At 38.7% G+C, this 21,968-nt stretch overlaps 2 protein-coding genes across 6 annotated transcripts in view; both read left to right on the top strand.

The window, feature by feature from the left end:
• LOC113024331 (ovochymase-2) overlaps nt 1-1,392 on the top strand; it is a 33,831-nt gene extending 32,439 nt beyond the window's left edge. The window contains exons 24-25 of the mRNA XM_026171302.2: nt 202-362; nt 905-1,392. Coding sequence (XP_026027087.2) covers nt 202-362; nt 905-1,114 — 371 coding nt within the window. The 3' untranslated portion in view covers nt 1,115-1,392. The remainder of the gene's footprint in view (nt 1-201; nt 363-904) is intronic.
• A 594-nt stretch (nt 1,393-1,986) lies between these two features.
• The window catches only part of fam13a (family with sequence similarity 13 member A), a 53,660-nt gene continuing 33,678 nt past the window's right edge, over nt 1,987-21,968 (top strand). The window contains exons 1-7 of one of the 5 annotated variants that reach the window (XM_026171294.2): nt 1,987-2,251; nt 5,739-5,934; nt 8,827-9,036; nt 10,926-11,106; nt 13,842-13,989; nt 16,400-16,483; nt 17,193-17,279. In XM_026171294.2, the coding sequence (XP_026027079.2) occupies nt 2,225-2,251; nt 5,739-5,934; nt 8,827-9,036; nt 10,926-11,106; nt 13,842-13,989; nt 16,400-16,483; nt 17,193-17,279 (933 nt within the window). In that variant the 5' untranslated portion in view covers nt 1,987-2,224. Of the gene's footprint in view, nt 2,252-5,738; nt 5,935-8,826; nt 9,037-10,925; nt 11,107-13,841; nt 13,990-16,399; nt 16,493-17,192; nt 17,280-21,968 lie in introns of all 5 variants that reach the window. The other 4 variants (XM_026171293.2, XM_026171296.2, XM_026171295.2 and 1 more) reach the window with 4 other exon arrangements.

The raw sequence follows: 21,968 nt of genomic DNA, 5'->3' as shown, positions 1-21,968 counted from the left end.
GCCTGGTTCAGCTGGAGGTCCCCTGTTGTTAAAACAAGGGGGTACACACATAAAAACCCCACTTTTTGGCATCCAGCAGTAGTGATGACTTTAGATTTAGTGATACAATATGTAAAACAAAATTATTAGTGTAAACATGTTTGTGTTATTTTCTGAAATTTCTATGATGTAAAGATTTTAATTTGTTCTTCTTATATTTAGGTAACCTGTTCCCTAAAGTGGCCGAGAAGCTTAATCAGGCAGCGCTGCCTGTTATCGACTTCGAAACCTGCAGTAAGCCTGCTTACTGGTGGGACACCCTCAGGCCCTCCATGATCTGTGCCGGCTACGAGTCCCCAGATGAGCTCAAGTCAGCCTGTCAGGTTTGACGACACATTTAGAAAAGAGTATTTGCTTGAATTAAGGATGCACTGACGTTTGGACAATATATCATCTAAATGGACAGACTGAAAGTTGTTAGGAGACGATGAGACTGTTGTTCATTGTTTAAATTCCTTCCGAGTTATTTAAAAACATTACGTAAGTGTGCCCGCCTCTCTTCGTCTTTTATGCAGCTCCCTGAAAACGTTTTTGTTTGCGGTCATTCAGCCTTGATCTCAATGGCTGCTGCCCAGTTTGCAGGCGTAATTAGACAGAAGAACACAGAAACATTATTCGCCAGCATTAATGAGCAGCTGCTAGAAATGCAGCAATGTGAAAAATGGGACGTTTTACATTTTAGGAGCTTCATAAAGCACGATTCTGACATTTGCCTAATGAATACTTTGTCAGGCTGTTAATAAAGACTGACTTCTACAAATTCAAGGTCACAGAGACGATTTACAGCAGCTGCCAAAATCTAATGTTCTGCAGTGCATCATAAGTAGATCTTTGCTGATTTCTTTGTCCCGCTGTCTCCTGGTAGGGTGACTCCGGCGGTCCCCTCGCCTGCACAGCTGCCACTGCTGCTGGAGGAACAAATACAACCTGGGAGGTGCACGGCATCGTCAGCTTTGGAGCTCAGGGCTGCATCAGAGACAAGAAACCATCAGTGTTTACCCGCGTTTCCGCCTTCAGTGACTGGATCGACAGCAACATCAAGAAGTATATTTATGAAAGCAGAAAAGCTTTGTAAAGCTGACATCTTTAGGTAGAGATTATTCCATGTTTAGATTTATTTTTTTCTCTTTAAAACCCCCTGAATGTAACAAATGCTGACCAGCAGCACCAACCTACAAGGTTGCATTGCGCCCCGTAAAATAATTTAGTAAATAACATATTGCTTGTACGTTTCTATATATTAAACACTGCTGAACATTTTAAGCAAATTATATTTAAGCAAATATTTGTAAAATAATTTGTAAAATAATGAATAAATATATCATGTATAAATAAAAAATACATATCTATAAAGCTTGCAGTTACTGTTTCCTTTTACTTTATAGTGCTGTGTTCAAAATGAATATTTTAACTGTAATAAAAAGTGTAGTGTTAAAAAAAAATCAAGGTTAATAACAATTAATGGTCATTTTATATAACTTAATTTGCCAGCCACTGTCTTGTTGTGTTTTAATGTCTCTCTGACCAGCTGTTTATCTGTTATATTCAGTCCACAACCATACGTAAAAAAAAAAAAAAGAAGAAGGACATCAAAGAACAAAAAAATAAAAGGTTGGTTTAAATTTTAGATGCTGCAAATAATAGAATACAAAAATCACCATTGGTCTGATAAAACTACATGAGGCTCTGAAGCCGTTTCCTGTTTTTGCGTGCACTTTAATACAGCGTTGAGTAAAACATTACTTCATTGCTCTTCCAGTCACTGATTAGCTCTGTTCTCTGGTAGATGAATGTTGCAGCACATATTTAAAGTTTTGGGGGTTTAACCCCCTTGATCACATGACCAGGCCTCTGAGCCAATGAAAAAACTCGGCTCAGATTTCAGCCTAGGAGAAGGAGAGGAGGGGGGGAATGAAGAGGGAGGAAGAGAGAAAGAGACAAGCTCTAATCTGTGCTCATGGTCTGCCGGTAGTGACAGGACTTCCTCAGATTTTTTTTTCCCCCCTGGTTGGATTATATGTGTTTTTTAGAGTATCTGAATGGCTCAGTGTGAGGCGCAAAAGATTCCCAGCCCTGGGAAAAGTCTAGTGTGTCCTGGAAAAGAGTGAGGAGCGGAGGAGGGGAGCCAGCTGTACTTTTTCTCCTCATCTTTCCCCGGAGTGCCGGCGTTTTTTTCTGTGGGAGAATGGGGGCAGGAGCTATGACCATCTGTGTGAGTAGAAACTACAAAGCTTGAGTTGACTTCCTAATCGACCTGTAATTAAGAGCTGAAGAACATATAACGGGACTGTTCTGCTCAGTGTCTGTCTACAAACTCATTTGTGATGGGGTGTGTTGTCTCTTTAAAATGTCCTGGAGGGACAAATATTCCTTTCCTAAAGTAAATCTTAACTTTCCCTTCCTCAGCTAACTTATTACCAAAAATCCATGACTCATAGGGCTGTAATGACCAATCTACTTGCTTGAAAGTACTTCCTCTTACTGTAGGGCAACAGTAAATTTATTCTAGCATCTTTAAAAAAAAACAACTGTAAAAAAAAACAAAAAACAAAAAAACAGAAACACTGTATGTTTTGTTTTCAGTCAACACCAGTAATTTTTTCCAAGCATGTGATCACTTCCAGAAATGAAAATAAGAGTTGTCACCAGCACTGCACCGGGATATTCTATTTTATTTAATGTTTTTCTTCTTGCAGTAGTAACTGTGAGCTCTGCAGCTGTTGCTTCAGGGTTCCTGTGGTGCTTTTGCTGCCAGTTGCTTCAATGGCCACCCAGACAGGGAAGGAGGGAGGGACAAGGGAGGTGGGGAGTGGAGGAAAAGAAGGGCACATGCTTGGGCTTGCTATCCCCTTCATGAGCAAGTAGAAGACAAGACAGGGTTGGAAAAGTCATTTCGCATTGTGGGCCACATCTTAAATTAGCAGGATGAGTGTAAAGTCATTGTAAAGTAGTTTAACTGCACATTTAATCCCCTCAGTATAAGAAAATTAATTGCAGTTCCAACAGTACATCACATTTTTTTCCACATTTAAATTATTTATGTATTACTTCATTACATTGGTGTAGTATGAATGACTGTGAGGGAGTCTTTGTCAGCAGGACAGGCTATAAAATTTATGAAACTTAAGTTAAAAGTGCAAAATTTTTGACCTCCTTCACATTTTCTGAAGCCTTCCAGTGGGCCGGATTGGAGTCTGCTAGGCCGATTCTGGACCCAGACCTTAAGTTTGACACCCCTATGCTAGATGGGTTGTACCGACCGTTAGCAGTCTATTTACAGGACAATACTTCTAAAAGATTTCACTCACCCAAAGTGTCGAAACCAAAGGATTCCCACAGAAAATGTTTGAGACACTTCTGAAGCAAGGGGAAACAATTCCTTCCCCCAGGTCCTTGTCAATAAGTTTCCTTAATAAGTTTCCTTTTCACTGTCAGATGTTGAAGTGTGAAAATATCTTAAAAACAAAGGAGGGGACGAGCATCTTTGGCTGAATCCCAGCAACAATGGAGGCGATTGTGTTTGCATTCAAATTGCTGAGGGGAAACTTAACAAACAACCCCAAAACCTGCTATAAAACTTTTCATCTCAGTGTTTGCCTACTGTGTGAATTCAGAAGTAAGACTGCGATTCATTTCTATCTGCCATGATGATGATAGTAAAGGAAGATTTAGTGGGACATCTGCTCCGTTGGGCCCCTTACAGTCAGTCTCACAGTCAGACTTAGCTCAGACCAGCTTAACTCCTTAACACCTGCAGTAGTAGTAGCACAGGAGCCCAGACTGTAACTCTGAGAGGTCCAACTATGGCCACATAAACTCAATTATATACATAAACAATCATTTGTGCAAGCGGAAAATCTAAAGATTAATGAAGATAGTTTGTGTTTAGCGTGTCTGGCAACTATTAAGACGTGTACAGCCTTTATAAATGCTGATTTAAGTGATAATGTATGTTGTATTAACACAGTCGGAGCATCTGCCACGCTAAAGATTTTGTCTCCTTACCCATCTTAGCACCATCTGTGAGGTGGGTTTTAATCAGCAGATGACTCTAGCTTCTGTGTCTTAGCAAGTGGTGAGTAAAGGGGAAAAAAATCATATTACAACCACCGTGCCACTATGGACCTTATTGTAGCCACATTTTAACCCAGGTCTCTTCTGATCGTTGACATGCTGAAAAATAAAGCCGTTGCCAGTCAGATGATTTCCACGTGTTATTGCATGGTGGATGAAAATCTGATGGTACTTTCTTTGTTCAGAATTCCATCAGTTTTGACAAGATCCCTGAAATGCAGCCCCAAACAATAACAGTGCATGTTCACGACAGTCTATCACATCTGTTGCCCCTCATTTTTCAGTCCAGATTTTGTGTAATTTGGCATACATCATCATCGTTTTTGCCCTGCTCCCCTTCCTTAAGAATGGCTTCCTGACAGTCGTCTTTCCACTGAGACTATTTCTGATGAGGCTTCAGTGAATGGTAGATGGCTCAACTGAACGACCAGACACATCGCTCAGGTCCTTTGTCAGGTTGCTGCTGGAATTTTCCTGTTTCATCATCAGATGAGTAGTTTAACAAAAAATAAATAAATAAATTCCTCTGAAAATGCTCAGGTACAAGGACTGAAAATGAGTGAAAAAGCAGCCGATGTGCAAAGATTAAGATTATGTTAAAAATGTAAAAGAAAGTTTGGCTCCTTGGAAGCAAAATATTAAAGAAATATGGAGTGACTCAAGACTTTTGCTCAGGACTGTAAATATGCTAAATGAATGAGTAATTTGCTGGAAAGTTATGGTTTGCTCTCAGAGACAGACAACAAGCAAGTGTATCTTAAAGTCTCTGTATGCAGATACAGAGACCATGGGGATGCTGTTTGCCTCGGTATCTTACCAGGTAAACATCATATTCAGGTTTTGAATTGGCTCAGCTTGGCTAAGAGCACATAAAGTGTAAAACCTAACTAAGTGTATCAAAACACCTGCTGTACTTAACTTCAATTCTTAGTTACCTCAGTACTGTTAGTATTTTTTGGTACACCTAAAAGAAAAATGCTGCTCTCTTTAATTTGATAATCATATATAAAATGAGACATATGGGTCTATATCTATATGTATTGAATAGCCTATGTGAAGTAAACAATTATATATAAGTAGCAAATCAGAAAATGTAATAATATGTTTTACCATATTATATTTTGTATTTATTTCTCAATGAGATTAGCAATGGAAAATGTAATTTTACTTGTAGTACAATGAGCCTCTCCTCTTAAGGTATTATATCAGTCTGATCTGATATCCTTACTATCGTTCAGATTCCTGGCAGCTGAGCATATACCACATGTGCTTCTCTAAATATGTGCTCATATGCCTATTTGTGCATGTGTGTGTATATGTGTCACTCTGGCAGTGTCTTTAACCAAAGATGTGTTGCGAGGTAACCTGATATTTGTCGTAGCAACTCATGCACAGCCAGCTCTCCTCTTTATCTTCCTGCTGCCCTCAGCACACGGTGTCCTGTAAGAGCATGGCAGAGTGACTGAAAGAGCTCTGCGTGTAGTCAGCCACTTCATGAGCAGCAGCACACACATTCTACTCTTTGGGATGAAGTGCGCTTTCCTGTGTAACAGGTGTCTACAAAGATGTCTGTCTCTGCTTCCATAGTGTCAGTGTCTGACTGCTGCTGTCTGCTCTCCCTGCAGCACAACAAGGCGGCGGTGCAGGTTAAAGAAGACATGAAGAAGATGGTCCAGATGCCCATCCCGAGACCCAGGATAGTCGCACCCAAGCACACCAAGGTGTTTGGAGCGTCTCTGTTTGAGTTGCGAAACCAGGGGCTGCTGGAGGATGGGGTGCCTCTGGTGGTGCGGAGGATGGTGGAGCATCTCCGCAAGCATGGTGAGGCAAAAATGCATGAGAGCACTGGAGGAGAAGTGCAACCTTTGGCTATCTTTTATTTCTTTGAGTTTTTGCTGAATACAATTGGTCTTGCATGCTGAGAAGATGGTGCACATACATTTTTGAATATCCAATCCTACTGGTGTCACTACATAAATACAGCTTTATAGTGCCACCTAGGTTTTCTTGTATTACATAATTTGTTCTAAATAAATCATACAGTTATACAATAATCAGAAACCTCATTATGTCAATCCTCTGAGTCTTGTTAATATGAGCCGGATAAGAATTAGACCAGAGCAACTTTACTAGACTACTGAAATAGAGTTAAATGGTTTTTTTTGTCATTGCATGCATTATTAATATTTCTCACAGACTTGCCATCTCACTCTTCAATTAGTTACTCTTGATAATCAGCCACAATCATTTTAATACTTCATCATTTAATTTGCTGCAGACAAAAACAATGCACAGTTGAATCACTTTCACAAGCACAAGTTTCCATCATCATCATCTAAAACCAGATATACAGAAAACAAAAGAGACTAAACATGTAATAGTTTTCAATGAGACGAACAATTTAAAAAGCAAATTTGTTGCTAAATAAATAAATATAATCACACAAATCCACAGCTCTTGCTTTGACAAACGATCAGCCAACAGATTTCTCCAGAAAAAATGTATATAGATATTAATATATAAAATGATCAACCATAACGCATAGTTAAAAAAAACAAAACAGAACTTGTAAATTTTCTATATTAACCTACATTATTTTCTGTAGTTCTTCTGTTTGAACACTAGATGTCCCTACAAGAAAACGATATCCTACTCAGGTCAACTGAAAACATAGGCCTCTTTTAAAGTAATTATTGGAGTGTGTTTAATTTGACTTAAACTCGCTGTGCAATCATTTCACTGGCCTATGTATTTAAAGGCTGTCTCATAACCAGGTAAGGTAAGCGTGGAGGGAAATAATATAATTCCTTATGGGCCAACAAACATAGATAGCCTACATGTTAGAGCTGTGGATGTGGCCTTGAGATTTCTTCCTCCATTAAGTCACCCTGAAGGACAAATTTCATTTTTGCAAGTAGTGCTTAAAGCAATTAATTTTTTTAATTGGTTCTTGTTTTGTTTTGTTTATTTATTTTTAAGAAATAAATGTATAATCCAGTGAATAACGCTGTCACTTATTTCTGAATAGTATTATTTGGCCAGAAAATAGTTCCAAATAACTACTCCTATTATTATGGGTATTAGTGTGCCATTTTATTAGCTGTTAAAAACAAAACTTCAAGGGTCTACAACATGAGTTGAAATCTTTTAGTAAGATTTTTTTTTTAAATATTTTATCATAGTATTATTATTATTATTATTTTGTTATAAAATACTAAGTGTGACAAAGTAAGGTTAGCAACAGGTGTTGATAAGGCAAAAGGCAGTTGTTAAGGTTTTAGCAAGCACTTAGCAACGCTAACTAGCAACATAATCAAAACAGATACCAAAAACAAAACACTGACAGCTATTAACACAAATCTAAGCTGCTAATTTCATGTTCACAGACTAGGGCTGTTCATATGATATGATGACGATATAAAAACTTTTATCGTTTCATTTTATGCTATCCTTTGTTTCGTGGTGTCGCAAAATAAACTGTTTACGGCAATATTTTGTCATGGTTTTGATGGTCACTGTAGTGGCTATATTAATTTCTTAAAGTTCTCTCTTTCTCTTATATTTAATATAACCACACTAGGGATGGACAAGCGCCTGTTTTTATGCGTTGTCGTTAGCAACAACGATGGTAAAACCATTGCGTGTCCGCTTGTTTATGTTCCACATAAACCTTTCACAATAAAGCTCAAGATCCTGTTGAGATTTTTCAAAATAAACGGAATCACGTGAAAGAGCAGATTATTTACGGATGAGAAGTAAAAAAGCCGCCAGGTGCTAAAAAATAAACCTTAGACTCAAACGTTAGAACAGGCTTTTCCCCGCAGCACACTGTGTAATAAATACTCACAAAGAAAGCATTACTATGGCCTTAGTGCGTTTAGACTAATTAAAAATAGTGATAATGCTAACAGCAAAAGTGTAGTTATTTAATACTAAAATGGCATGCAAAAAAAACCCAGCTAATTGTGAGTTTGGCAATAAAGTAAAAGGAAAATATTCCTGACTAGTATCTGTTAAGTTACACTAAATTAAAATTTTCATATATAAGAATGTCACTTGCTATTTTTTTCTCAGTGTGTTGTTGATCTGCTCAATATAAAGAATTAAAAAATAAAAAGATGGTTAACAGATAAACCTTTAGATTTTATATTTTTCACAATTTCACTTCTTGGTCACAAAAGTGCCTTTACATGAAGGAAATTCAGACTTGATAGCAGTGCCAGGATGTAACAGTGGGTCAGAAAAGATCCTTGCAAGTCATGGTTACAGTGCAAATCTGCAAATTGCTCTATATTCTCTGAGAATGTAAAGTCTGCTACCAAGGAAAAATTAAATTAAACTTACATTTACTATTTAAGAAAAATAAAATATTTTTAATAATGATTTAGTTTAGTTTTATTTGGATAGCACCAAATCACAACATCAGTCACCTCAAGCCCCCTTATATTTTAAGGTAAAAATCCTATAATATTACGAGAGAAAACCCCAACAATCAGACTGCCCCTTTTAAGCAAGCACTTGGCAACAGTGGGAAGGAAAAACTCCCTTTTAACAGGAAAAAACCTCTGGCAGAATCAGGCTCAGGAAGCACAGTGCTCAATTAGGGTGATATGATACTTTGAGGTCATAAGATAAGATGGGGACTGATCATTCAAGACCTTGTAAGTGAGGATTTCTTTATTTGTAATATTTTTTGTCTCTTAACTCCTCCAGCACTGCATCAGGAAGGTCTGTTCAGGGTAAATGGAAACGTCCGTGCTGTGGAGACCCTGAAGCAGCATTTGGAGGGTGGTGGTGATGTGAACCTGCTCTCTGAATCTGATTCCTGTACTGTTGCCAGCTTGCTCAAACAGTACCTGAGAGATCTCCCCGGGGGTCTGGTAGTCATGACAGTCCAGCAGGCACTAATACAGCACTACCAAGGTAAATCACCAACATGTAGTCCTACCTTTTGTGCTATTTTTTTTATAGGCAGTGTATAAAAATTATCCTGCAACATGTGTGGGTCAGTGTTTTTGTTTTTTTGACTGGCAAAATGTGATCATGTCGATATTATTGGATACACCTCTCCAGTGTAATGTAGATCTGGGTCATGACTGACTGGATGATCAGCAAGACTATCTTTAGCTGGTGAATTTTACGATTAGCCGCGCAGTCGTCTACAGCAGGCGGAGCATTTATATACTGCGTTTGCTTGTGAGAGAGGGTGGTAATATGAAGGGTGATGGGCCAGATTTTTCTGGTAATAAACCTTTGAGGTCATAAAAGGTAAAGTGAGTCATTTAGCAAGAAAAGCATCTGCGATCGCTCCCAGCTTCAGTGCTAGGTTTAATCCGTTTGATGGGAGTGGTGTATACTTTATCTGCTGCATTCCCTTTGCTTTCATAGACCCCATGAATGTCAGCCTGAGTAGTGACGCTGCTCCTGACGATAACTGGAGAATAAGATTATTTTGCTGGTTTTTGTTCAACTGTTTTGTTTCTACCAGGCGTGTTTCATTATTTTATCCAGAGAAAATCCCAAGCAGTTGGTTATTAAATCTTTCTGAATGCCAGGATTTTCTGCATTACACATTTTAACATGACAAAACTTTTAGAAGTATTAAAAAAAGTTGCTATTGCTATCAGATTTAAATCAAAGAACTTAAGACTGGTATTAATCTTTTTTATTTCAAATTAAAAGAAAAATAAATGATTTTGATTATCAGTGTTTAATGGCAGTCGTCAACGCTTTTGTTGTCTCTTCTTTGTGTATAGTTAAGTTAAATAACTTTGTACCATTGAGCTATATTTCATCACATATTTGTCTATAATACTTTTGCTATGTCTCTACTATATTTTCCCAGAGCTGCTAAAAATATTATATTATAATGTTTTTGCAACAACTGAAAGTTTTTCTAATTCTGCTGAAGGAGAAATTCAGACCTCACAGAAAAGTATATGATAACCTAGTGTATATGGTTACATTTTGTATGTACATATGCATGCAACACGAGATGTATACTCTAATCAGCTCTTTCTGTAGAAACACCAGACCCTATTTTGGTTAAGTCAAGATCTTAAACACTACATAAATAACAACAACTAATACATTTTTATTCTCATTTAAATTAGTATCTTTAATTTCTAGTATACCTTCATGCATGGTGTTACTTTCTCTTGTATTGTGCACCTGTGTCCTGTTTCCTCTGTTTATGTGCAGTGTACACATCTGTTAAAGCACAACCTTTTTTTTGCCCTAAAATACATCCATAATAAACATACAGGTGGACACACACACACAGAATCTGAACTTTACTCAGCTGTCACAAGAGCAGCCGTGAAAGCTCTGGGTGATTACTGCCCGTCTCCAAACTGAGACATACCCACATTCGTACGCATGCATGCACATTCACATAGACCTACAGTGCACACTCACAACGTTTGCGTCACTAAGTCATTTGGGATCAGCAGTCGTATCCGTTTATCCACCTCTGACCCAATTATGTACCCCCAGTAATAGCATCAACATATTTTGAGGCAGTAATGCTCAGGTATTAGAAGTCACCATAACCCAAGATTAGATATTATAGAGGGATGATGGATTGAGCTGTTACTCCCTTCTGGAGATAGGCTGTAATAGTATTCATTATACTTGGAATTTTACTTGAATTTTTGTTAATTAATTCTGTGTAAACAGACCAAAGCAGAATGTCCTTGTTAATGAAAAACTTGAAGCACAAGTGCATTACTAATCTTTCCACTAAAGGTTGTTTGCCAGGGATTTCATAAACTACACACATTGAATTAAAAAAAAACCTTTTGTATCTGTAGAGCGTGGTGGTGATGATGACACCTGGGCAGACGTGAGACACCTTCTCCTGCAGCTTCCAGATGTCCACTACAGTCTCCTGCACTACCTCTGCCATTTCCTCACCCTTGTGGAGAGCAGCCACAAGGACAACCGCATGACTGCCCTCAACCTCGCTACTGTGTTTGGACCCAGCGTGTTCCAGTGAGTGAAACATTTCTTTAGATTAGATGTGGTTAAACAGTCCAAATACACACCTGTGCACCATATCACTCCATGTAAGAGGGCATTTCTTCTTGCTGAAAGCTATAGTCACAGCCTTCTGGCCATCCATCAGTTTTCTTCCGCTTATTCAATCCACAAAGGCCTCGCTTGCCTTGTGGATTTGAACTCACAACCTCCTCCTGTTAGCCAGCACAGTGCTAACCACTACACCCACTGTACCTGGTGCCTCATTTATAAAAATGTGAGAATTTTACATTCAAATTTATACTTTGAATTTCCATTAAAAAAAATGCTTTTTTAAGCTGATTCTATGTTTTCTGTTGTGTATTTTTGTATAAATGCCTTTTCATACAGAGTTTTCATGTAATTTCACTGTTTACATGAAATAAATCAGTGTTGATTCCCCAGTTTTGTAGTCTGATTAATAAACAAGGGCTCTGCCTCTGTCACATTGCATTACACGTGAAAAATCCCTGATTCAAGACATAGACTCCTAGTGCCGCCCTCAATCCTGGATAAATGGAAAGGTTGCGTCAGAAAAGGCATCCAGTGTAAAATCCAGTGTTTGGCCAGAAGGTGATGCTGTAGTTTACTGAGTGAGTAGAGAAGCAGATTGTCAGGAGAGCATAAAAATGTCATGTTTTGAAGAATAAAGTGCTAAAAATAAAGGGTGAGGAAGTAGCAGAGGTAGCAGAAGAGTGAATGATTAGAAATTAAATATAAGTTACCACAAATTTTAAAGGCAGTCAGTAGTTTTTTTTGTTTTGTTTTTTTTTCAATTAACTGACTTAACAAAGGTCACTCAGAAAGCTAATCAGTTTGATTTACCTGTGCATTTAAAATACAAAGCACAAGTTCAGCTTGGTACCCTGTTTGCAGATGTGAAAATGTTCAGAAATAAATTATACAGTATGTGGCCGTGTCTCAGGCTTCTGAGCTCAAGTTTTAAATTTTCTGATAGGCTTACTCGGTGGCCAGTTTTAATGTTAGTAAGCTATACTAGTTAGTAATAAATAGTATTTGCTAGTAGTAGGCTGGACCCCCTTTGTGCTATATGAGCTGCATATCCATGTTGTGAATCTCCCAGTCTTCACATCCCGAAGGTGCTGTATAGATTGAGACCTGGTGACTGTGCAGGCCTTTTGAGTATAATGACTCATTGAACCCGCTGATTCAAGAAACCAGTCTTTGTGACATGGCATCCTGTCCTGCTGAAAAAAGCAAACAGAAGACCGATACACTCGGGTCATAATGGGATGGTTGATAATAACTCACTCAATGTGTGCAAAGACCATACCAAGACCAAGACAAGACCATACCATGTAACTGTAGTGTTGTCTAGACTGATAGCCAGTGGGAATCTCCAGCGATAAATTGGTTAATTAAGGCCGGGATTCCCGTGGAAACTGATATAAGAGACACTGTAATGGATACTCTTTCATACTGTACAGTCTGTTCTCTTCAGACTGTGTAAAGGTTATATAATTAGACCTACAGATAGGCCCACAGCCCGGTGTACATCTCACACAGCTGTTCGGCAGTATCATACAAACTTGTTATAGAAGCTGGATTCAGTCTGACAACTTGGGGACTTACTTTCTATTTCAGTATCAAGATTACAGCTTAGTTGCATTTGTTCCATACAGATTGTTGCTTTTATTGCTGCTGCTATAGTCAGTTTCAAAGGGATAGTCCACCCATGAATTCAAGTTATGTTGTTTTGGTGTTAGCTTTAGATCTACAGATGTCTGATTTCTTCTTAAATTTAATGAAAGTGACACTTTTTTTCTACCAAACTACACATAATTCCTTATTACTTTACAGAAATCCATGAACAGGGCATAATATAAACATTAATGCTTCCCATTAATCCTGGGTCGGACCACCTTTTTGCTATATGAGCAAAGGTGCTCAATAGAATGAGATCTGGTGACTGTGGAGGCTTTTTGAGTACAGTGAACTCACTGAAACCGCTGCTTCAAGAAACCAGTTTGAGATGAGGTGAACTTTGTGACATGGCATCCTGTCCTGCTGGAAACAGCAATCAGAAGACAGGTACACTTGGGTCATAACGGGATGTTATGTGTGCAAAGACCATATCGTAACACCAACACCAGGATGGATCCACGTTCTTATTTTGTTTATGCTTAATTCTGACCCTGGCATCAGAGTGTTGCAGCAGAAATCAAATTTCATCAGACCAGGAAATGTTTAAAGAGTCTTCTGCTTGAATTTTGATTAACCTCAACTGTAGCCTACATTTCCCATTCTTAGCTAATATGCAGGGTTCAGGGGATGCTCTTCAGCATACCTTGGTTGTAATGAGTGTTTATTTGAGTTAGCTTGAGGCATTCAACACAACATTTTCACCCGTTGTGCTTGAAAATCCCTGCAGTTTCTGAAATACTCAGACAAGTCCATCTGACACCAACAATCAGTCACTTAAATCAGCTTTCTTGCCCTTGTGATTTGAACTTTAGTACTTCATCTTGACCATTTAGTTGCTGCCATGCAATTGGCTAATTACATATTTGTGTTAATAAGGAGTTGAACAGGTGTACCTAACATACTGGCCATTGAATGTAGTTCCTATTAAAGTGCTCACATTAGTGTTTATGGATATTTATTTGGTGCTCATTTGAATGACCTTTCCCTTTAAAGAATTTCAATTAAATGTCATCTTTTTGCTTTTACTTTATTTTATTTTATTTTAGCGTGGCTCCTGGATTTGAAGCACTTAAGGACCAGAACATCTGTAACAAGATCATGGCCAAACTTATCCAGAACTACAACAATATCTTTGAGACCAACACAGACAGAGAAGACTACGCAAAAGAAGAGGCATCGCCTATCATTGCCGAGGTGCGGTATACTCACAGAAGCACCGGAAAGTAGTGTTTATGTGAAACAGATCACTGTTTACATGAAATAAATGAGTGTTGATGGTCGGGGCAATGCTTTGCAGTTTGGTAAGACAACTTAATGATTCACATGTCGTGCCCATGCACTTTAAACAGTGTGACTTCATCTATGACATCATCTTCTGCCCAGTCACCTGGATGATTGATGGCTTACACAAGCAGCCTTGTGTAATGTCAAGGTAAAAATGATTGAATTATTGATCTTATATCAACAGGTGGCTGTTTTCAGTCCTTGGTTGTTTTTGTCTGTTGTCTGCTTTGATGACTGATGTCTATTGATCAGCTGGTTTGGTTTGCCAGTTTATATTCAGGTTTATTTTCATCACCATTTCATTTCTTTTATGAGATACACATAATTACCACATAATTTTTATGTTCCTGTAATGGTTAATCCGCCAGCATATGCAAGCTGTTTAGTCGAAATTATATTTTTAAAGCTAAAATGTAATTACCGTACTGTTGGCTGGCCCTAACTTTGAGTATAAAAACATGAATTCAGTTTGGTATTTGCCTAATAAACAACAATGTAATTTTTAGCTTTTTTTAATTGATTGATTGAATCTTTCTTTTGAACATGTTGAAAAAGTACAACAACATAGAATTCAAAAGAGACAAACAAACAAAGCAAAACGAAAGGAAAACGAGCAACCACAACCACAAATAACTTTCATGTTCAAAAAGGAGCAGGAAGAAGCATCAGCTTATTTAACCCCACCCCCTTTCCACTATCAAGTAATCAATAGACTACAGAAATACCTCCTTACAATTACATTATATTTTACATGTATTTTTTTTTTATTAATTATATGTATATCTATCTTTCTATCTATCCATACATACATACACATACACACATATACACCTTTTCAATAACCCCAGTAACACCTCAAAGGAAACACAACCTACAGATATACATACCCATACCAACATGCCCGTGCACCCTCACACACATGAAAATATTGGACAAGAGCACCCTATCAAATCTCTACCTCCTCCTTCCTTTAAACATGTTGTTGACATATTTATAAATTATGAATGTATAATAATTTAGATATTCCAGGTGTCCAAAATTAAGTGTCATTGTGTATAAATTTCGTGAGCTAAAGGGGAAAAAAGCTGTATTTTTAGCTACGTGTCAAAGCATTGCCCAGCATTTATGTTGTGTAACAGTATTATCTTAATCATATGTCTGTCACCATAAAAGTCACTATAAACTGTAACTCAGTATAGAATGAATCAATTTTCACCCAAAGAGACTGCATATGAAAGCAGTAAACAAACAAATTAATAAAAACATTAACATGTTTTATTAATTATTTAATTGTTTAAAGATCCAATTAATATTTGTAGAGAAGCCTACCGAATATTTACTGAGAACAGCTTCATTTACCACTATCTCATGATTAGCAGAATTTAGAGACCAGCCTTTTTTTTTTATCTCAGTGTGCAGACATCAACAGTGTCTCGATTGTTGATTAATGCCTGTGTCGGGCGTGTGAAACGTGACACTGGCCATCTGATGAGCAGCTACTGATGGTGGGATCTCTCTCTTGTTTTGACCTTTAGCCTCTTCTTTCATAGCACTCTCCTGTCATTTTTAACACCATTAAGTCTTGAGTCTGTGACCTATGTGACGTCATGAAAAAGCAAACATTACAAATGACCTGATCAAATTCAACTTAATAAATTCCAAAGGTCCAGATTACTTGTAACACTAAAATTAAATCTGCAAAGACTTTAAAGACGTGTCCTTTTTTTGTGATATCATCATCCGATCACAAGCACCTGTGCTGTGTTGTGAATTCCTGTAAGGGCATTGACACTTGAGACACTGATGAGCAGTAGGAAATCCCTCACCCAGAAAAGATTGTCTAACATACAAACATGCACATATACACACACACACACACACACACACACACACACACACACACACACACGTGACCTGCAGAGGCATCATACCTCCTGACCTTCCTTGCAATGCCTGTGAACATAGCACACATGATCGGTGGTTTGCCTTTACTTCCAGTTGTAAAATGCAGACCGCCAGCACGTGTGCACGGCAGTTTTTAGTGATCGTGTGTGTTTGAGGAGGCAGACTGTCATGCTGTTTAAATCTGTGCTCAGCTGTGTTGATAGGAGCTATTAGAATAAAACACAACAGCAGAACCCACCTACCCTGACATATTTCACATCTACTATATATATGAGATTCTTATTCCATGCATAAGGACTGGAGAAAAAGCTTCCTGGCCTTTATTAAAGATGAGACGTTACCTCTTTTGTTAATTGGCTGTATGTAAGATGTGTATTACAGATGTGACTCTCCTTTGTCCTCTTTCTTGTACCAGGAGACTCAAGTGGCAGATGCAGACACAAAGAATTCATCCAGCCATCTCGATGCAAAGACAACAACCCCACTTACTAGGATGAAAGTAAAGCCTGTGTGTTTGTGTCTTTGTTTATGCATGTATTCATACCTGTTATGAAAAAAGAAATCTGTCCAGTGTGAAGTGTGTGTTTGTGTGTGTTCTCGTTTATGCCTGGCATTCCCAGGTCTGCCTTCCAAGAACCTTTTAAATTCCCTTACATAGTCGCTTTTACAACAGCACTATAATCTGTGTGACGCAATTAACACAACATGGGCATGTTTTGGAAAAGCTGTTTTGTAATGCTATATTTGTGTGCGTCTGTGTGGGTTATTGTGTAGTGACTAGCGTATACCACATGCAATACCACATGTATTGTTTTTTCCTGTCACTCAGTGAAGCAGACGATGACCTTTTTAGTAGTTTGCGTTTTGTTGCTGATAACTTATCAGGTGACCAAGTTCAACCTAAATTTAAAAAGCATTAACATTTATTCTTCTAAAACATTAACAGCTGTAGATCTTCACTGCTCACAATACCACCCACTGGAGTTTTATGATGCAGCGTAAAATTATTTTAGTGACTCAGTTGTCTTTTTTTTGTTTAAATTCTGTTGTTTCAAAACAGCTTTTTGAAGTGTTTACACCTTTCTTGATGAATGCAATGCTATTTCTGTGGTTTACATTCATACATACCTTCTAAAGTTATTCAGATAATTTTACTATGTACTATAAATCTCATTGTCTGCTGTTATCTGTGTGTACACCTTTTCAAGATTGGCCACCTAAACCAAACAGGAAATGCAGATCTTCCGAAGAAATCCTGCACCAACGCTCCAAATGCAAAAACAAGAAAAAAGAAGGTACAAGAGACAACCACGTGTCAGCATGAATAATTGCACTGTTGTTTTGGCCTCCTAGTTTATTACATTTTATTTCATATTTCATATATACATTTATAGGGCTTCTTATCTGCTGTATTGCCTTAGTGCTGATTACCCTGAAGTTATCTCTCAGACTGCCTGCGATGCCTAAAGCCCTCTGCTTGGTCACGTGACATGATTTGATAAAGACAATTTGCTACAGGAAACAACGGCATAGTTATTTGCAGAGAGAGAAAAACAGTGGCTTTGGTATGCTGTCTTACTACAGATGAGGCCCGACACTGAAATAGGCAATTAGGGGCAAAAGGGCAATAAAACCCTGGAGAATTCCTGTCTGTGCACATGTTTTACAAACTGCTCAGGAATCATTTATTGGAAAGATGTATTTGTAAAGTATAAATTTCTCCTTTAGTCAGTTGAATTGAATGATAAATTATTATTATTTAGTATTTTATCACATATGCAGTTCAATGAGAGTAATTTTCTTAAGGTTGGTTTCAGCTTTGAGACACATTAAAATGATCTTGCTGTTTGTTTTGAGCGTAGTTTAAACAAAGCTCTGAAGCCATAAATGTGTTTATCATATCCAAGCTTGTGTCACTGTGAGATAAAAGAAATGCTGACTGATAGCAAGTTAAGCTCAGAAGGGTAAAAACATCTGCCGATGAAGGACGTTTTGCTTTCATTTGTGCCCTGCAAAGAATTTTTTGCTTTCTAGCAGAGGTTGTGTAGAAAACTGAAGAGTATTTTTAAACGTTTCACTTCAACCTTCGTCTCTGGTTTCACAGTCTGTGCGTGTCAGTGTACAGCTAAGCGACAAATGAAATACACTTCCAGTGAAGGTTAACGTTCGCTCATTGCTTTTCAGGTTTCTGCTGCTTTAAAGTTTTATTATAACAAATGTGACAAAAGAATTTAGCTAGTGTTTAGATAAAGTTTTTATAAAAACTTTGTTCAAAATTGGCTTCATCCAGTTTACATCTGTATGTGACTTTTATTAAGACGTGTTATTGTGTGAAAAATTACATCAAGTCAAATAATCACATGCCAGTAATCAACCCGAGCACACATGCGTACGTGCTAAAGCAGTCTCTGGCATTCTCCGCGTCTGAACACTGGGCTTGCTTGGTCTTGTTTTGAATGGCATTTGGCCTGATTTTTGCACGCAGGCTTGGCAACCCTGATTATCATTAATAAAGATCAACAATTGGTTCTGTTGTAAAATGCAGCACAGTAATAATTTACAGATGCATGGCGTCCACAAGATTAACTGTTTTAATTTGTGCTTAACTCAAAGTATTCAGGTAATCATTTTACTGTTTTTGTCTGAAGTAATATCTGAGTACTCTGTATAAGAATGCAACTAGTGCTTATTACTAAAAAGGAAGGTCAACAGGGAAGCCCTCACATTCAAGAGGGTATAATGATGAAATGTTCATACAGTTGCCCAAAAGACAAATGAAGTAATCTCAAAATACAGTTTTGTGTAAACAAAGCAATCAGCTGCACTTGTTTGTACTGTTGGCTTGTTTTATTTATTTTTTTCATCTACTTTTTATGTTTCTATGAAGTTTTAAAATACAAAGTAATAGATAATGGAAGAAAAAAGTCAAATATTTTCTCTGAAGTCTAGTGCAGTAGAAGTAGAGTTTCATAAAGACAATTCTCCAGTAGAATACGGGCCTCAAATTTGCACTCAAATAAATGCACTTAGATACTTTACACAACTAAAAAAAGCTGTATAGCTTTCCCATTGATGGTTGCTAAGAGCAACAGCATGTTCGACTTAAATGTTCGACCATCAGCAGCAAACTAGTGACGTCTTTTGCTTAGGAGCCAATGAACCACTAAACCCATCAACCTGAACGTCCAGCTGCTGAGTCTCATTACAAAAGCTCACAATATCCCATTCCTGGAAGTCTTAACTTCCTCTCAAAATTAAAATGGTGTTCACAGATAAAAGACTGACCTTAAGAATTTATCAAGCGATTCATGGTCACTTTAAATATTAACTTTTATTGCTATTGTTTCCCAGAGCCTCCAGTAAAAACTCACTTTCCCCATAAAGCTAAGCTTAGGAGGGGTTTGGCTTCTTTACTGCTTAAGAAAACATATTAAGTGTTTGTTTTTTAAATGATCTCCACTCACACATTTCTACCAGAGCTACACCAGGTTTCTGAAGTCCTCTAAGGACAAAGTCTTGTCAGTCTATAAAATACTTTTTATTAGCCTCAGGTTATGTCTAACAGTAAAAGAAAAACACACCCACTTACTTAAATTGGAGAGCCTTTAATTTGTTTGTTGTATCTTCTAGATTTATCATACACCTCTTTTAAACTTGAAACTTGTGTTTTGTTTGACCAACACATTTATAGTCATACATGATCTTTGGACTGTAAAACAAACAGCTGTTACTGGCAGAGTATTAGTTATTCCCTCTTGCTGAAAAAACAAAACTGTCACCGTGGAAAATCACAGAAACGCTTGAGTGCTTTTTTTTTTAATTGGCAGATGCCCGCTTTTCTTCTTTTAAAGCTCAAATGTTTATATCAAGACCCACCATTTAAAACATTCATAAGAAAAGACTGTGGCAATTGTGCAAGCAAGAACAGGTATGGATCACAGGGCTCGCAAAATCGCTAGCCCGACGTCCCGGGGCTAGCGATTTTTCCAGTCGGGCTACCAAAATCTATCTCAGCCCTGCCCGTCGGGCTATCATAGGAAGGAAAAAATATATGTCAATGCTTTTGCATTCTTTCGGAAATGTAGCTGGGTAATTATGTCATTGGCATCGGTGAGCCACTGTCAATATGTGACATATTGAAATCGCGTTTGAATTTGCGCTTGTTTTTTGCTTTCACTTTGCAAATGTCCAGGTGCCTTCTTTTGGCGCACCAAGTCACTCGGGTCAGAACATGGGGTGCCACCATCATCCCACTTCTGACACCAATGTGGCGAGCTCAGACAACGAGGAGACGGAGGTGTCGTTTGGTCTTGCTTCCCGTGAGCTAGCCAGGGAGCACAGCCGTTTATTGACATCTGCAGAAGAACACTGCCGCTAGCTAACTGCTCAGCGCGGCAACCGCACAGCAACAACAACAACAACACACAGGGCGCCCTCTGACCCCGGAAGGACACACCGTCGCAGCGAGAGGGCGTCACCCGTCACTATGGCAACATAAACAAAACAACTGTACAAACAGAACCCCGAACAGCCCTGACCCGCTACAATATGCTGCTGAGAATATAGCCCAGAAGAAGCGTATAGTATAGCTTTTATTTTGGAAAGAGCCATTTCTCTGTAATAAACTCTCTTTTCCAAAGATGAGTGTTTCCTCAATCAGATACAGGTGTTACCGCGCCAGATCCGCGGCCCCGAACCGTAGTAAGGAAACCTCTGGCAGTTACTTGAAGGTTCCGTAACTGACTCGTAGCCGGCAACAGCTTACTATACAGGTCAACTCCGCTAGCAAAAAGATAGAAGGAGGCATAGGAAACTGCTTCACCGAACTTTATTTCTTCTCTAAGGCACGAACACCGCGTACAGTGGCTGAAACAGTTTACTCACAGCGAGCATCGCCGACACAACTCTGGCTGTCGAGGGAGTTATTATATTCCTTTTATTTATTTTCTTTTCGTCTCTTCTGTAGCTAACCGTTACTTTTTCCCCTTCTCCGCTCTCTCTCTTCACACATACACCAGGCAGTCCCGCTACACACATCCCGAATACATTTCCCATCAGGCTTCATCCTTAAAGGGCCATACCTGTAACACAGGGCTCGCAAAATCGCTAGCCCGACGTCCCGGGGCTAGCGATTTTTCCAGTCGGGCTACCAAAATCTATCTCAGCCCTGCCCGTCGGGCTATCATAGGAAGGAAAAAATATATGTCAATGCTTTTGCATTCTTTCGGAAATGTAGCTGGGTAATTATGTCATTGGCATCGGTGAGCCACTGTCAATATGTGACATATTGAAATCGCGTTTGAATTTGCGCTTGTTTTTTGCTTTCACTTTGCAAATGTCCAGGTGCCTTCTTTTGGCGCACCAAGTCACTCGGGTCAGAACATGGGGTGCCACCATCATCCCACTTCTGACACCAATGTGGCGAGCTCAGACAACGAGGAGACGGAGGTGTCGTTTGGTCTTGCTTCCCGTGAGCTAGCCAGGGAGCACAGCCGTTTATTGACATCTGCAGAAGAACACTGCCGCTAGCTAACTGCTCAGCGCGGCAACCGCACAGCAACAACAACAACAACAACACACAGGGCGCCCTCTGACCCCGGAAGGACACACCGTCGCAGCGAGAGGGCGTCACCCGTCACTATGGCAACATAAACAAAACAACTGTACAAACAGAACCCCGAACAGCCCTGACCCGCTACAATATGCTGCTGAGAATATAGCCCAGAAGAAGCGTATAGTATAGCTTTTATTTTGGAAAGAGCCATTTCTCTGTAATAAACTCTCTTTTCCAAAGATGAGTGTTTCCTCAATCAGATACAGGTGTTACCGCGCCAGATCCGCGGCCCCGAACCGTAGTAAGGAAACCTCTGGCAGTTACTTGAAGGTTCCGTAACTGACTCGTAGCCGGCAACAGCTTACTATACAGGTCAACTCCGCTAGCAAAAAGATAGAAGGAGGCATAGGAAACTGCTTCACCGAACTTT

Source organism: Astatotilapia calliptera, chromosome 6 (assembly GCF_964374335.1).
Source record: "Astatotilapia calliptera chromosome 6, fAstCal68.1, whole genome shotgun sequence".
Classification (NCBI taxonomy): Eukaryota; Metazoa; Chordata; class Actinopteri; order Cichliformes; family Cichlidae; genus Astatotilapia; species Astatotilapia calliptera.
This window is presented reverse-complemented; position numbering and strand designations above follow the sequence as displayed.